Source organism: Meles meles, chromosome 14 (genome assembly GCF_922984935.1).
Source record: "Meles meles chromosome 14, mMelMel3.1 paternal haplotype, whole genome shotgun sequence".
Classification (NCBI taxonomy): domain Eukaryota; kingdom Metazoa; phylum Chordata; class Mammalia; order Carnivora; family Mustelidae; genus Meles; species Meles meles.
In genome coordinates, this window is record NC_060079.1 from 70,125,297 (window position 1) to 70,142,359 (window position 17,063).

Consider the following 17,063-nt stretch of genomic DNA (forward strand, 5'->3'; position numbering starts at 1 on the left):
GGATTTGTCTAGAGGCTGAAGATGTGGAAATGGTTTCACGTAAAACCATCTCCGCTCAGCTGTCTCTCATCACCGGTCTGTCATCGGTGCAGAGAGAATGGATGCAGAACTCAGGAAGGCTGTCCTGAGAGTCATGGATGTTCAGCTGATGGAGAACAGGGTACCATTTTTCTGGTCTAAGTCAACCCAACATTGATCACTAAATTTTAGCACCTGTGACATGCCTATACTTGGCCAAGAACATGAGTTCAATTGATATTGTTATCAGAGTTGTTACATATTTTGATAGAAATTTCAGAAGAAATAAAGCTCTATAGATTATAATTCTCTAAATTCATTTTCCCTGTAGGACAATAAACAGGCAGCATTTGAATCATTTAAAATAACTTCATAGCCTGCAAAAACAAACCAAAATTGAAGATAAAATAATCTATGCATATTATAAGAGCAAATGTGTTTTCAGTTAGTCAAACATATTATGCTAACATGACTCTTCTGATGAAATCTGGGGAAAGAAAAAGTTTAAAAAGTGAATGCCAATGAAAATTTAGAAATCTTAAAACTTCCCTCAAGAAGGACTTGAAAAGATTAATTTAATTTTTCTTCCTAAGTGTGATAAGTACATTTAATATTCTTCTACTTTAGATGGAGATTAGCATTAGAGGGACATGGGTAATGAAAATGCCAACAACAACAACAAAAAAAAGATAAAATCCAGTTTTTACCCATACTTAAATTTTTCTCCATTAACAAAGTAGGATGCCCCCAGAAACTGAATTAATTATTTAAAGTTGCAAACATTGAATATATGGTCCTTTAGGGTTACTCTATATGCAAATACTTAATTACCAATGGACTCTCTATAGGTAGTTTTTGGGATCCCCTTTTATCCATTACCATGTTCATGGTATTAGGGAATAAGCTAATTGATTTCATTCTTAGATTTTTGTATACTCAGGATAACATGTAAACTATGTGATAATGTTTATACCAGCAAAACCCTTGGGATCATTCACAAATTATATTTTTTAGTCATCTACAGAATTTAGGATAATATGAGATAGATATATCCTTTAGAGCTCAATAAATTTGTACTTAATATTTTAATTTCAGCTTTGACCTAAAACTTAATCGGTGGTTTTATATAATTCTTTTTAAATATGAGAATTAATGGTGGATGACATTCCTGGAATTTGCACTGTGAATTGAAATAAAATGAATCTAATAGGAGTTTTCATAAGAAAATGGTATTGTGGGGCATATACCCCTATCAAGGGCTCAGTGGCTACCCTAGAAAGAAACGTAAGCCTCATGTCCTAACCACCCACATGTGGTACTAAAGTTTTCCCCATGTTTATAAAATCACCAATGGAGCAATCAATCACATAAAAATTATATTTGCTGATATATTATCATGATATTCAATGAAGCACTATTTTAATTCTTCAGAATACCTTCCTTTTTACCAACACCTGTCAGGAAGGACAGCCGCCTCAGGGCCATGGAATGGGGAGGGCTTCTTTGGGGAAAAAAAATTATAGGAATGTTGGATGAGATGTCTGGGAAAAACTTACTTTTCCTTACATTTCATCATTCTTATTAAGTAACCACAATAAAGTAATATTGTTTATTTCCTTTTTTAAAAAATTTTATTTCAGTATAGTTGACACTCAGGGTTACAGTAGTTTCAGCTGTACACATAGCGATGCGACTTCTCTTTATGTTATGCTATGCTCATGGCAAGTGGAGACATCACCTGTCCCCATACAAGGCTCCTACGGTATCATTGACTATATTCCTATGCTGTGCCTTTACTTGCTGTGACTTGTTTATTGAACAACAGGAAGCCTGTATCTCCCACTCCCATTCGTCCATTTTATCCATCTCGCCATCCTTCTCCCCTCTGGCAACAGCAGTTTGTTCTCTGTATTTATATGTCTGATTCTGCTTCTGTTTGTTTATTCATATGTCTTTTTTTTTTTTTTAGATTCCACATGAGTCACTTAGCATAATTCCCTCTAGATTCATCCATGTTGTCTCAAATGGCACAATCTCGTCCTTTTTTATGGCCACATGATATTGCTTATTTCTGTATCAAATATGCTGTAACTTACACATTAGTTTTCATCCTTCATAGTAAACCTCTTTTGAGACTGAAGAATTATTCAGGTGGCCCTGGGTTTTTTGGGAGAACCTTTCAAACTGCCTTGACACAAGAAAATTAGAAACTTTTTTTTTTTTTTGGTATCAATCTTCTACAAATTCTCCCATAATTCGTTCCATGGACTTTTGTTTTGATTGGTATATTTTCCTCTCCCTCACCCATGCCCAGAACACTTGGGAATATCAGAAGCACCCAAAGGCACAACGTGCCCTGTAATCCTGTAGACTCTTATCAAGTTGTTCTTATGTTTACCTAAGATAAGAATAGCAAAAACATTAAATCAGGGAATAGTACAAGATCACTGAATTCCCTATGCTCCTGATACTCCATTTTAGGCTCCTCCTGTTCTCCTGGGGGTTTCTCATGGTCAGCTTCCCACTGGCCTTTCTGAGGTGAAACCCGGTTCTTCACTAGAGCTGTGTTTCTTGGCCAGTCATTTGAACCCCGGGTATTTCTTGCCTGCTCCCTCCCTCAGCTGCAGACCTTGCTCCCTGGTAACTTTGAAATCCACTATTCATTTTCATTATAGCACCTCGAGCAGTTTCAGCACAGGGTGATGCTTGTTAAATATTTATTACATGAACTTAAGAATGAATTCATTCATAGCCTTCTGTTCCATTAATATTGAAAGAAGAGGGGAGTAAAACCTTTCCTTGGTACACTACAATTGTTTTTCAGTCTCAAAAACCACCATCTTAGCTTTTTTTTTTTTGCCTCCTGTTCCTCCTCTCCTTTTTCTCCTCCTCCCCCTTTTCCCCCTCCTCCTCCTTCTCCTCATTATTATTATTATTATCATTATTATTATTATTATTATTATTATTATTATTTTGAAGTGTAGAGTCACCACTGGCTTCTTTCAGAGGATCTCTTCCAAACCAGTTTCCCCCATGTCCACAGAAATTTCCAGGTTTAATACTCTCATCTTTGCTGATGATAGTCCATGTCAGCCAACGGATTAAAGCATGGCCAAACAAGAGTTCTAGAACTGCCCCTTAACTTTTCTTCCTCCTTTAGACTTTTTCTGCAAAGGTCCATGTTGGTGCTTTACAGGGTGAAGTAAAGAATGGGAATTTCCCATGGAAATACTCTGGTGCTTCGAGCCACAGGGATTCTCATGTAGGGTTCATCAGGAATTAGAATAACTAATGTGAATCTCTGTGTGTGCCCACAATGATATTATCCATAAACTAGATGACATCAGTGTTACTGGTAGGAAGACATAGCACTATTCATAGGGAGCTGTTGATTGATAGATAAGATTAACACAAATTTCATATCCATGTGTTGTGCATCAAAAATTACCAAAACACAATATGGTGTTTGTCTATTTTCCTGTATCCATCAGACATATTTTAATATTAGTCACCTCCCACCATATGCCAGCTCCTTATACTAAGCGTTTAAATTATACATGTTCATTAGAGAATGAGTGATTTGGCTTTACATTCTTGAAAATGCCCCATCCCTTTACTTTCAGAGCACAGTGTGTTTATTCCAGAACAGAAACATTATAAATACGTTAGTTCTACCATACAGAGGCTAGAATAGCTTTTACCAAAGTGGATTCTCCCATCAATGACTCATATTTAAAGTCACTGCTAACATGCTTCTTCTAAATGAAGTAATATTTAAGCTATAATTTCTAACTGAGGAAGACAACTATTCCCTGATGAGACACTTAGGGATCTTATTTTACATTCTGCATTCACATTTGAAGATTTACATTTAGGTGAAGTTTGGAATGTCAAGCAGACTGCGCAAATAAAAGGCAATATCGCCAAGACCTCAGGATGATAGAGCAAGGTAAAATTAAAATGATGTTGTGTTTTGTTGGGTAAACACATCAGAAAGCCTTCTGAAATATGTATTTAACTAGTAGAAAGAGCTATTTTATTCTAATGGATGAAAAATATCCAGTCTGTGTGTATGTGTGTGTATGTAATTTATTTAAATGCTATTTGGAACTATTCCAAAATGAATAATAACATTCATTTGCTAACTTCTGTGGCAGTTTTATTTATGTTTTGAAGAATATAATTAAATATAGGAATTGGATTTAAGTAACACTGAATTTGTGACATAATCTGATAAGCACTAATGGGGCTGCCAAGAACTGACATAGACCTTAACTCACCTTACTTCCCATGTCCTGATTTTGTTTTTAAGTGTACACAGCATGGTTGTTACTTAGACTTGGCTTTGGAAATTCTGCAGCTCAGGCTATTAGGTATGCAAATTAGGCCTGTTCCTTTTCTCCCAGACCCAACAAGTTCAATCATTTTATGGCTTGCAAATGCTTCATAAGCTTCTCTCTTTTCTAGGGGGGTTTCTCGCCAATAAGTAAATTACATTTTTAAAAATAGGCTGAATTTTTATCATGATGGCACTACAAACATTCGTCATCCAGATAGGGAATATTTTTCCTTCAGGCTCTGATTTGCAATTCATGATTGCTTCCTGTCTCATCCTTGTTTACTCTCGATGGTACAAGATGGAGAGAAGATAGTTTTAGAGCATACAAATTTTAAGTCACATTCAAACTGAACTGGATGGCCTAAAGGTTTTCTCTTTGTGTATGCACTAATTCATTCCACCTAGCCACCGTTAAGTAACAGTTGAAATAATAGGTGACTTTCTCAAAAGAAACTGTTAAAGTATCATTAAGATCATGCTCATCGAACTAATTTTGGTATTATGTAATTCGAGCTTAACATTATTTAAATAATTTTTATATAACCACATGCCTAAATAAAGCCCTAGTTAGGTGATAAAGATAGTAATTCTTCTGTACAACTTACAAGTCTGGTAGTAGGAAATTATTTGTTAAAGGCACTTCTATCTCCCTTTCAAACAACTTTACTGAGATGCCACTTATATACCATAAAGTTCACTGGTAAATATAAATGGTATTTAAAGTGTAAATGTCAATGGCATTTAGTATACTTACAGTGTTGGGCAACCATTAGTGTTTCTTTAATTGTAGAACATTTCTGACACACAAAAAGGAAACTCATACCTATTAGTCCCAACTTATGTTTCTTCCACTCCCTTACCCTAGCCCCTGACAACCATGAATGTGTCTATTCTGGACATTTTGTAGATACATGGAATCACACAGTACATGGTCTTCTATATCTGGTTTAATGTTGTTTCAGAGTTCTTCAATGATGCAGCACCTCAGAATTTCATTCCTTCTAATTGCCAAATAATATTTCATTGAATGGATATACCACATTTTGTTTATCTATTCATCAACAGAGGGAAATTTGGATTGATTCCAGGTTTTGGTTATGATGCTCCTATAAGCATTGTACAAATTTTTTTTTTAAAGATTTATTTATTTGACAGAGAGAGATCACGAGTAAGCAGAGAGGCAGGCAGAGAGAGAGGAGGAAGCAGGCTCCCCGCCAAGCAGAGAGTCCGATGCGGGACTCGATCCCAGGACCCTGAGATCATGACCTGAGCTGAAGGCAGAGGCTTAACCCACTGAGCCACCCAGGTGCCCCAGCATTGTACAAATTTTTGTATGGTGTATATTTTCATTTATCTTGGGTACATACCCAGGAGTAGAATTGCCGAATCATAGGGTAGTTTTGTTCCACAGTTGCTGCCATTGTACATTCCCATCAGCTGTGTATGAGGGTTCTAATGTCTCCGCATTCACATCAATACTCTTTATTATCTGTCTCTTTCATTGTCTCCATCCTAGCGGTGTGAATGATATCTCAGTCTGATTTTCATTCTCTAGTGACCGACCTTGGAGCATCTTTTCATGAGCTGCTTAGCCATTGCATGTCTTCTTTGGAGAAATGACTATTCAAGTCTTTTGCCTATTTTATAATAGGGTTGTTTGTCATTTTGTTGTTGGGTTTTAAGAGTTCTGTATATATTCCAAATATAAGACCCTTATCAGATATATAATTCACAGACATTTTCTTCCATTTGTTAGGTTGTCATTCATTTTCTTAGTTATGTCCTTTAACACACAAAAGCTATTAATTTTAATGAAGCCCAATTGATTTTTTTCCCTTTTGGAGTCAAGAATCCTTTGCCAAATCCATGGTCATTAAGATTTACCCTATGTAGTTTTTTTCCAAAGAGTTTAATTGATTTTGCTCATATTTAGGTTATTTATCCATTTTGAGAAATTTTGGTGCATGGTCTGAGGTCAGATCCAATTTCATCATTTTTCACAAGTATATCCTGTGTTCTAATATAATTTGTTGAAGCTATTATTCTTCCCCAATAAATGATCTTCACACCCTTGTAAAAATCAATTGGCCATAAATGTATATGTTTATTTCTGGTCTTTCAACTCTAGACTTAAATGTCTATCCTCATTCCAGTACCATAGCATTGATGATGATGGTGGTGATGGTGATGATGATGATGACAATGGTGATGATAATTGTGAGAAAACACATATCTACCTTCTTAACAAATTGTTAAATGCTCAGTACATATTGCTAACTATATGTACATAGTTGTACAGATCTCTAGAACTTTTTCATCTTGCATGACTGAAACTATGTCCTTTGAATAGAAATTTCCCACTTCCCTCTCCCTCACAGCCCCAGCCACCACCCTTTTGCTTTCTCTGCTGACTTTGACTACTTTAGATACCTCATGTGAGTAGAATAGCACAGTATTTGTCCTTCTGTGACTGGCTTATTTCACTTAGTATAATGTTTCCAAGGTTTATCCATGTTGTTGTGTATAGTAGGATTTCCTCCTTTTTTAAGGGTGAATAATATTCCATCGTATGTACAGACCTCATTTTCATTAGACAATTCATCAGTTAATGAACATTTAGAAAGTTTCTACCTCTTGGTTATTGTGAATAATGCTGCAATGAGCAGGAGAGTACAAATATCTCTTCCAGAACCTGTTTCCAGCTTTTTTTGAAGAAATACCTAGAAGTGAGATTGATGGATAGTACCACTGAGTTTTGATAAATACTTTAGCTTTGTAACAAGTTGTAGTACATTTTGAAATCAGGAAATGGGATTGCTCCAAATTTGTTACTTTTTTCCAAAATTGTTTTGACAATTTGGTCCCTTGCGATTCCATATGAATTTGAGGATTGTCTTTTACATTTCTTCAAGGAGAAAACTATTAGAATTGTGATAAGGTTTGCAGTGAATCTATAAATTACTTTGAGTAGTATCGCTATCTTAACAATATTGGGTCTTTCAGCACATGCATTCAAGATATCTTTCCATTGATTTAGGCCCTCTTTAATTTCTTTCAACAGTGCTTAATAATTTTCAGTGTAAAATTCTATCACCTTTTTGGTTAAATTTATTGCCAGGTGATAGGAACCAGGGGTAGTGTGAAAGTAGCACGAAGGAGTTCTTTTGTGGTGAGGAAAGGTTCTTTAGGTTGATTGTGGTGTCGTGACACAAATCTGTATATGGAATAAAATCGCACAGATGTGTACACACATATGCACACACGCAAACGAATGCTGGTTGAAAAAATCATGAAAACTGAATAAGGGCTGTGGACTAGTTCATGGCAACATACCCAGGTCGGTTTCCTTGTTTTGACATTGTACTATGGCTATTTTTTTAAAAGATTTATTTATTTATTTTAGAGAGAAAGAGCTTTAGAAGGGGGAGGAGCAGAGAGAGAGGGAGAGAGAGAATCTCAAGCAAACTCCATGGTGAGTGTGGAGCCCGACGCAGGTCTCTATCCCCGACCCTGAGGTCACACACCTGAGCGGAAATCTAGAGTCAGATACTTAGTCAAGTGAGCCACCCAGGTGCTCCACACCACAGCTGTTGGAAATGTCACTATCAAGTGGCATTGGTGAGGGAAGGGTACCCAGGACTCTGCTGTTTTTGCAGCATCTCGTGTGTCTATATTGATTCCAAAATAAAAAGATTTTTTTTTAAATCGCTAGCACACCATTATAAAACACTATAAAATATTTTAAAATAGAAACATCCCTCACACAACTGACATTGAAAGCAACCTTCTTTTCAGAGGCTTACTTCTAAAAGTCTTCAGTTTGAAGTGATGATTTTGTTATTTTATTTTAATTCACACATGCAGTTATGTCAATTCAACAAATATGCGCCTGTGAACATGAAAGCTTAAACTTTGATCCTCCGTGCTCTATTTTCTTCTTCTTCAAATGCCCTTTGTTTGACCAGGAGGGATGTCATTTCCAAAGTACTGAAAGAGTCACATTTAACTTGAACGACGTTGTTCTTTTGGGTTATTAAGGCTGTTCAATTTTCTCTGTTGGTTGCAACCCTGAGTTGGAAACTCTTCTAAAATGTCAGACGGAGAAAACTGTACTGGTTCCAATACAATTTTAAAACAAAACGAAACAAAAAAGCATTGGAATTAATGCAATCAATAATTACCTTTGAAACAAATTTAAAAAGTAACAATTGAATGCTAAGATGTATAAAACTATCTGTCTTTTCTTCTTTGAACATCAATGTGGCCAAGAAATTGAGAAACACAATAGAGAGTTCAATTCAAAAGCACTTACAGTGCACCCGAATCATAATCACAGTGCCTTTTAACAATCTACATGTTTTGCAGAGCAGCTCAGGTTATAATGATGACAGAGTCCACACTGCCTAAGAGATCCCTAGTATTGACAAATGCTCCCAGTTTACACTGGCATACTGGGGGAGAAGAAGCAAAGCATTGTGTAATACCAACAGCCAGGAAACCAAAAATCCAACAGAGTCGAAGGAGGAAATTCCTTAGCCAGCTCGCCTGAAAATAGGGTTGGATTCCAGGACAAAGGCATCAGGGTCAGGACAGAAGTCACACGGCTATGGAAAATAAAATCCTACAGACACAAATTTATAGGACGGCCACCATATCAAATAAGTAAACTGCACAAGAATCTGAAATTCCACCTAAATCCTATATGGAGAATACAGATTTATTTTCTCTATGTTTTGTGAATGACTTGGGATCCAAGGGAATGAAAGAAAGTTTAAAGATAATATTGTTCAGGTGTGGATAAAATTTGGTGTTTTCATAAAATAGCTCATCTGGGGGAGATGATATTGTGACACAAATGTGTGTTCAAGTTAAAAGTCACCAGACCCTTCAATTTTGTTCTCATGAGTTTGTTTGTTTGTTTGTTTCATTCTCTCACTGGAAGATAAGTTGTAAAATTAATAGATAATAAGCCATTCTCTAAATATTGTTAAGGCCAATTTTATTTTATTTTATTTTTAAAGATTTTATTTACTTATTTGACAGACAGATCACAAGTAGGCAGAGAGGCAGGCAGAGAGGAGGAGGAAGCAGGTTCCTGCCGAGCAGAGAACCCGATGCGGGGCTCGATCCCAGGACCCTGAGATCATGACCTGAGCCAAAGGCGGAGGCTTTAACCCACTGAGCCACCCAGGCACCCCAAGGCCAAATTTATTTTACTGTACTTCTTGATTTGGAGTACTTAATATACTAACTTTCTGTTGTTGATCATGTCAATGCTATTTTTATTAAAGCCAGCATTAAACTACAAGGAAAAGTAAAATTCAGGAGGATACTACTTGAATACATAAAAAGTAAGATTAGATTAATGGATAGATAGAAGGATGGGAGGATATATGAAAAAAGAAGTATAGGAAAATATTAAGTGATGTTATAGGTGTACATTATAACAGTCTTTCAGTTTTTCTCTATGTTTGAAAACTTCTATACAATTTTGGAAAGAAAATGAAAAAAAAAATCAAAAGAACAACCAGAATTTTCAGCACCTAAATAAATAGCTTTATTTTCTGAAACAATGTTTTAAGGGCTTTGTCACTATACATCATAAAAATAAGAGAATGTTACCAAAAAAAACCTCAAAGGTGGGGCGCCTAGGTGGCTCAGATGGTTAAGTGTCTGCCTTTGGCTCAGGTCATGATCCCAGAGTCCTGGGATTGAGTCCAACATCAGGCTCCCTGCTCCTTGGGGAGCCTGCTTCTCCCTCTGCCTCTGCCTCTCTCTCTCTCTCTCTCTCTGTCTCTCTCTCTGTGTCTCTTAAGAATAAATAAGGGTGCCTGGGTGGCTCAGTGGGTTAAGCCTCTGCCTTCTCCTCAGGTCATGATCCCGGAGTTCTGGGATCGAGACCCACATGGGGCTCTCCATTCAGCAGGGAGCGTGCTTCCCCCTCTCTCTCTGCCTGCCTTTCTGTCTACTTTCTACTTGTGATCTATCTGTCAAAGAAATAAAATAAATAAATCTTTTAAAAAGAGAGAATAAATAAATAAAATTTTAAAAAAACACTCAAAGGTGAAGAAAGATATGATTTCACTCATAAGTGGAATCTGAAACAACGAAACAAGGGAATAAGCAAACAAAAAGCAGAATGGGACCTCTGAATACAGAGAACAAACTGATGGTTGCCAGAAGGAAGAGGGTGAGGGGCAAAGCGGGTGAAGGGGAACGGGAGATAAAGGCTTCCAGTTGTGGAATGAATAAGCCACAGGAAGGTACAGCATAGGGAATACAGTCAGTAGTATTATAATAATGGGGACAGATGGTAGCTACAGTAAGGTGAACACAGCATAAAGTATAGAGACATTGAATCTCTATGTTGTACACTTGAAACTAATGTAATTGTGTGTCAACTACACTTAAGTTAAAAAGCTAAGAACAAATTCACATGAGGTTTCCAGGTAAAGAATAAAACGACAGAGATTGGCTCTTGTAGTGACAAGTACCTCCTTACACAGAACTACCTTTTATTGTCTCACCTTTCCTTTGACGTTGTGCTTTGTCAGTATCTACGTGCTCTTGACATGGAAATGCCACCTGTGGGCCCAGGTCTGTCTGATAAGACTGTAACTCTCCAACAGATCCAAATGATACAAGTTAGGCTTTTTCTCAGATCTGGAACACAAGATCAGCAACAGATGGTTACTTAACTAAGACACCAAAATTATGTGAACCAACCAGATAAATACGATAATAATTTTGTGTCTAGTCATAAAAAGAGCTTTCTGTATTTTCTTCTGTCGTTGGTTCATGCTGCTTTAAATAATCTTTCCTCTTGAAAGTCAAATTAGAAGTCAAGTTGAAGTCAAATTAGAATTTTCAATGAGTCCAAAAAAGATTTTGTTGGCCTAGAATTGATTAACTTAGAAGTCCCTCAGCTTTTCTTATTCAAGGCAAATGCCACTTCATTGCTGGTTAAAGCTCCTGTGAAGTACTGCAAGGATTTCTTCCTACATTCAACCCTGGGTCCATTTTCCACAAAGTTCCCAGAATCGCAAAGCTTCAAATGCCTAAAGACATTGCCTCCGCCGTTCCTATTGCTTCTAAGCAGGCCTGGGTCTTAGAAATGCCAGACAAGTTGATATTGATCCTTTTTAAAAAGTTAGGTACACAGGAAGGAGATCTGCCAGCCTCCTTTAGAAACAGGGTCAAATAACCAGTTGGAAAATTTTCCAAAGGGGTCACATTAAACTTTAATCATACCTACATTTTTATGGAGCTTTTAACTTTGCAAATTGCTTTCACATGCATTATCTCATTTCACGTTCTGTTGCAATGAAACAGCGTCCAGGTTTCAAGGCTGTACTGCAATGACACAGCTATCAAAATGTGGATGGGGACACCTCACGAAAACTGATCATTACCACGTCGACCTGCCTGGCTTCGAGATCGAGTATGACAAAGGGTTAAGATCCTAGTAGCTGCTGGCGTTTCTCAGAGCCATTTCTTTTTTTGCTTTTTCAAGGAGAAAATGAGTTCCATCTTCTCTTTGTCTCTCTCCATCACTTCTTAGTTCTGATTTTCTTTTTCTTCTCAATCAATCGGCAGGTCAGCCCGACCCCGGGGTGCATCCGAGCCCTCATGAAGATGCTCTACTGCCCGTACTGCCGAGGTCTTCCCACAGTTAGACCTTGCAAGAACTACTGCCTCAACGTCATGAAGGGCTGCCTGGCCAATCAGGCTGATCTGGACACCGAGTGGAATCTGTTCATAGGTAAGGGGTGTTCCCGCGGAGCGGTGACGTCATGACGCCGACGTAGTTCTCCGATGGGGTGGTGGGCCTGATGGGAGGCGCCGACGTTTCGATGACGTAAGAGACCACGTGAATTCAATACAGAACCAGGAAGTAGCTTTTAGCAAATTTTTAACATGATTTTGCATTTGTTCTTCTTTTTCTAAATCCAAAAAATAAGACGCAGAAGAAGAAATCATGGTATGTTGTGAAGGAGGGTCCTGTATTGAATTCGCTGATCTCTCTGGCAAAGGGAAAGGTATCTCTGTTGAATTTCTGGGCGCTTTCCTGTGGAAAGGGACAAGTTAAGGGAAGGAAAAAAAAAATCTCATGAAAAACAAATCCACAGCACTGGTTCTTATTTGCATTACCGCATGGTAGTCACAGATATTAGTAAACAACTCCTTCCTTAAACGTCCATGATGAAACGAGCTCAATATTTTTGCTAAAATATGCAAATTTCCTTCCTCACTCTGTGGAGAAGACTGTTTCTGGCTCACCGGCTGCAAAGAGCCTTGCCTCCGGAAGGTAGCAGGAGAGAGGCTGGGGAAGATGCAGGCAAGGTCTTGGGTTGCAGACATCGCTCAGGGAGTCGCGCTGTCAAAAGTTATTTCCCAAATTGCTATCCAGGGATGAAAGGGCACATTTTACAGGCAGGCTTCTCCCCGGAAAACACAGAGGCCTTGAAAGAGTGCATGTGTTTTCTCTCCCCTCTGTCAAATGGCCTTCAAATAAAAGTATTTCAATTGCATTGACTTGCAACTGCGCGGTGACAGGCGGAGTGGCGCTCATCGCGACATCTGTCGGCGGCATCATTTATGCAAACCTCGAAACCAGAAGGCACGCCTAACGCCTTCTGACATCTAAGATTCGGGGAGGAGGGGGAAAAGATCTGAGACGTGTTGGAATGGAGTGAAACCTAAGCCCCCTGTTCGAAGATGTGCTTAGGTTACAAGCCTTCGGCTTTGGCTGTGTGACCCACCGGCTAACGTGCTGTTATGCTTAGGAACACCAGAGAAAATGGTTTTGAAGTTTTAAAAAAAGATCTGAGAGTGGGTAGATTCAAATGGAACTCATCTTAACAAAACCCCAGAAATCATTTCAGGGAGAATAAATTGAAATGCTGTTCTGTACTCCCTGTAGTGGGAGTACAAAATCTGTTTGCATGATCTTGGGTTACTTTATTTGAAAAATGAGGAAGTGTTTTAAAAAGTTAATCATTAAGGTACCCTTCTAACTCAAACATGATATGATTCTTTGCTAAGATTTTGGATGGGAGTTTGAATTAAAATATAAGAATAACTTGATCTTCTAGAATATATATTTAGATTAATTTTGGCAAAGACATTCCAACCAAATAATGCTAATCAAAAAGTACTCTCTCATCAAGAAATCTAAAAATATTTGCATATTTTAAAAACAGATTAAACCTTGTAGCATCCCACTTTGAGTCATACAGATTATTCGTACTTTTTGGTTGAAACTACCTGAATTTATAGCATAGTTAAATTGTCTTTGCTTAGCCTACACCTTATTGATGAAAGTGGTTGTGTGGATTTTGTTACTTTGAGCAGGACATGATTAAGAATAAGATTATAGGCTTTTAATTTATAAGAGCGATTAAAAAGCCTTTTGGCTTTTTCTCCTCAGTGCTGGTTGGCTATTTTAACATAAAACAAATCTTTATACTTTCATTCCACTGGGTTTCCTGGTTGCCAGTTAGATGTGGAATTGAATGTCTGAAAAGCCATTTGATTTAAAAACTAAAATTTGAACCCACTGTGCATTGGTTGTAATTTAATGAAAAGGGAACCTGGTGGTTTGCCCTCCAATAATGTATCTCATACCCTACCTCATGGTTTTTTATTAGTCTTAGATATCAGTGAGAAAAATCCTTCTTCTTCTTTCTTTCTTCTTGTTCTACTATGGCACTGAGAATTGATCACCAACACAGACTTTTAGAGCAAAATATGTTCTTCCTAATACTTGTCCCGACGTGAAGTCTTAGTTCACAAGTTGATTATATAAATCAGTCAAATGTACCAACTCTGTTTTCCACACATATGCATCTAAGATGACAGTGTTTCGGGGGGTTCATGAATGCAGCAGAGAAGACCAGGGAGCAAGTCAGTAACCCAACCCAACAGTAATTGTATCGAAAGCCCATTCTCTGGTTGACATCTGTATGTATCTTTGTTGGAATCTTGGGCTTCTACCATCTTTTCATCAATCCCCTTCCCTCCTGTTGCTGTGAGTCGTATGGACCATTTCTGTCCCCTACATTCATGCCCCAGCTTATACATTTTTATAGTGTTCTATTTTTAAATTATGTGCTCACCATAAAGGTTAATAGCACCAGGCAATGAACAGTCAATAAAAGCAAGAACTGAACTGATGGCACATTTTCATAATCTTTACCCTGACACAAATTAATTGCAAATGAGTTGTAATTGTTTTGAATTCAATTGTTGTTGGATTTGTCAAAAGAAAGGCAATTCACAGACCAAGTGAAATGTCTTAAGTGTTCAGCTAAAAACCTTAATGGCATTCCATTCACTTCTGAAGTTCTGTAGTTTATCTATTTTCATTTCTTTGTAGTCCAAGAAAACAATCAGGAGTCTTCTCGGGAGGCATTTCCATGGTTTTCCTTGAGGACTTTAATTCTGTGCCCCTGCCCAGAGTGGGTGTTCAAAAGATTTTTTAATCAACTAACTATTGTAGGAAAAAGAGCTTTAGATAAAGGACTTTTGGGTTTTGTTTGGTTTATTTTTTTTGAAAAGTTGCTGACAGCTTTGAAGAAGATGCTTCTAGACCCATTTTAGAGAACACAAAAGTCAGTTCACTCAGTTCATCTCTGCCAGAACTGTTGGCTGCTTTCTAGAAGCAGGTGGGATTCCCCAGGATGGAGCCCAGCCCAGCCAAAGCTTGGGACACCTAAGTGGATGGGTGTGCTAGGCCACTCCCCTGAGCTAGGCAGGACCCCAGGGACCCAAGTGTGGGGTGCAGTCTTCTCTCACTACCAGGCATGATGCAGGAAGAGAACAATGTAATTTGAGGCATTGACAGGCACAGCTTGGGCGCTACCCCAGGTGTTGCTGTCAATTCATACTCAGTGGATTCCAGCCTAGACTTCGAATGTTGCCTGAATGCAAAAGCATTTTCCCAGAAAATGTTTATGTAAATTAAAATTTCCTAAAAGGAAACCGTTTGTGGGCAGAACTTGTTTTCAGTCCTATCCTGTGGTTATTTTGAATGTTTGGCATTGATACCAACACTCCACAGATAAGAGCTGTTCTGTTTGACAAGGGGCCAGGGGGCAGATTACACCCAGCTCAGAAGCACAAAAGTTAAGGCCAAAATCACATCTACGTAATGGCAATAAGTCTTGCATCTACTTTAAAATCTAGGAGGTAGGGGGAAGCCCCTTCCAAACATCTGGTAGCTTCTAAGACTTTATAGACTGTGAGAATGGAGAGAGGAAGAAAAGGATGTTGAGAGGGAGATGCTGATGAGATCAAAGGCAGGCATTCTGTTTGTTCTGTAACATTTTTTTTGTTTTTTATCACTAAAGTATTGGCGGATGCTTACTAATGCAAATATAAGACCAGCCTCGCTATCGTTCCATAAAACTGAGACCTGAGTATGTTTGTGTCTGGACATCGCGGCCTAATATTTCAGGCTATCCCAAGACTCTAATGATCCTAACCTATTAATTCAATTCACTAGGGTAAAAAAAAAAAAAATTTCCCCTAGGGTAAAAAATGTATATGTCTAGCTTCTTACTCAATTGAGTACATTTTTTGCCCTAGGGGAACTTAATGCAGGACAATGAGTTACAGTCAACTGTGAACAAGTTATGAACAAGTCTCACCACCACCACTGTCGCTGACTTGAATTGAGAAGATTTAGAGAATTTGTGTTCATTTTACTCAAGAACAGGTTCGGTTCCCTGATCTATGGCTGTCCTCCAATAGAAAAAGAAAAAGGAGAAATAGAAAAGCAAGGAAAGAAGGAGGGGAGGGGAGGAGAGGAAAAGAAAAGCCAGCAAAGCAGCTTGTATTTTTAGTTTAGACCTTAAGCACTCATAGTCCAGACCCGTCAGTGGTATCAAACTTTCTGGGCTTCCTCCTTTCAAACTAGCCAGTTGTTAAGTCTAAGACAGCCCAAAGACAGAAAACTGGCCTGAGAGCCTCAAACATGAAGTCCTGAGTGGGCAGCACACCTGTGCCTGGCCAAGAGCCCCCGCTCTGAGTACCCTCCATTCATCTCCTGAGACTCAGGAAGACCACACATGTTTACTGAGTGCCTGGCGTGGGCCTTGTTCTGGTTTGAGCATGAGGCTAGAGGGGACGAAGTCCTGCCTGCTGAGAAGAGAGCTCCCCGTACGTTCTTTGATGCAATCAGTGACACGCTAGACAGAGAAATGGAAGGGAATGTCTTACAAGGCTGCTTTATTTCACTTGGTAGGTCTCTTCTTTTAATGGAAGTATGACTAATACAGTAATTTAAAAAACACATATCCCTGTTGTTAATGGACTCGTGAGTGCAGGGATGGCAGAAACAAATCAGATAATGAACCTGGTTCCTTCATTGTGACAGCTGCTATCAAGTTGTAAATTAGAGCCAGACGCCAGGAAGCTGTGGTAGGTCAGTCAAATGACTAGTCCCGTGTGATAAATGGCCATTTCTGGGCACATACTACTTTCTTAGGACCTGAAAGAGTTGTTTGTCCTCAAGGTATTTAATATATTCACAACTTTGTGTTTGCGTGTGTTGCTAGATAAACATTTAGTGTTCCTAGTAAATAAACTTGAGTTCTCTTTTTATAAACTCTCCAGTCCTGTGTGATGTTGCGTTTCAGCAGGATATAAAATAAACACAAAGGACAATTTCAAACATTTGTATAAGATGCTCCTCTTTCAAAGA

At 38.2% G+C, this 17,063-nt stretch overlaps 1 protein-coding gene across 2 annotated transcripts in view; it reads left to right on the top strand.

Moving 5' to 3' along the window:
* The window catches only part of GPC6 (glypican 6), a 1,107,056-nt gene that overhangs the window by 749,928 nt on the left and 340,065 nt on the right, over positions 1-17,063 (top strand). For both annotated transcript variants that reach the window (XM_045978183.1, XM_045978184.1), the window contains exon 4: positions 11,954-12,119. In XM_045978183.1, coding sequence (XP_045834139.1) covers positions 11,954-12,119 — 166 coding nt within the window. The remainder of the gene's footprint in view (positions 1-11,953; positions 12,120-17,063) is intronic.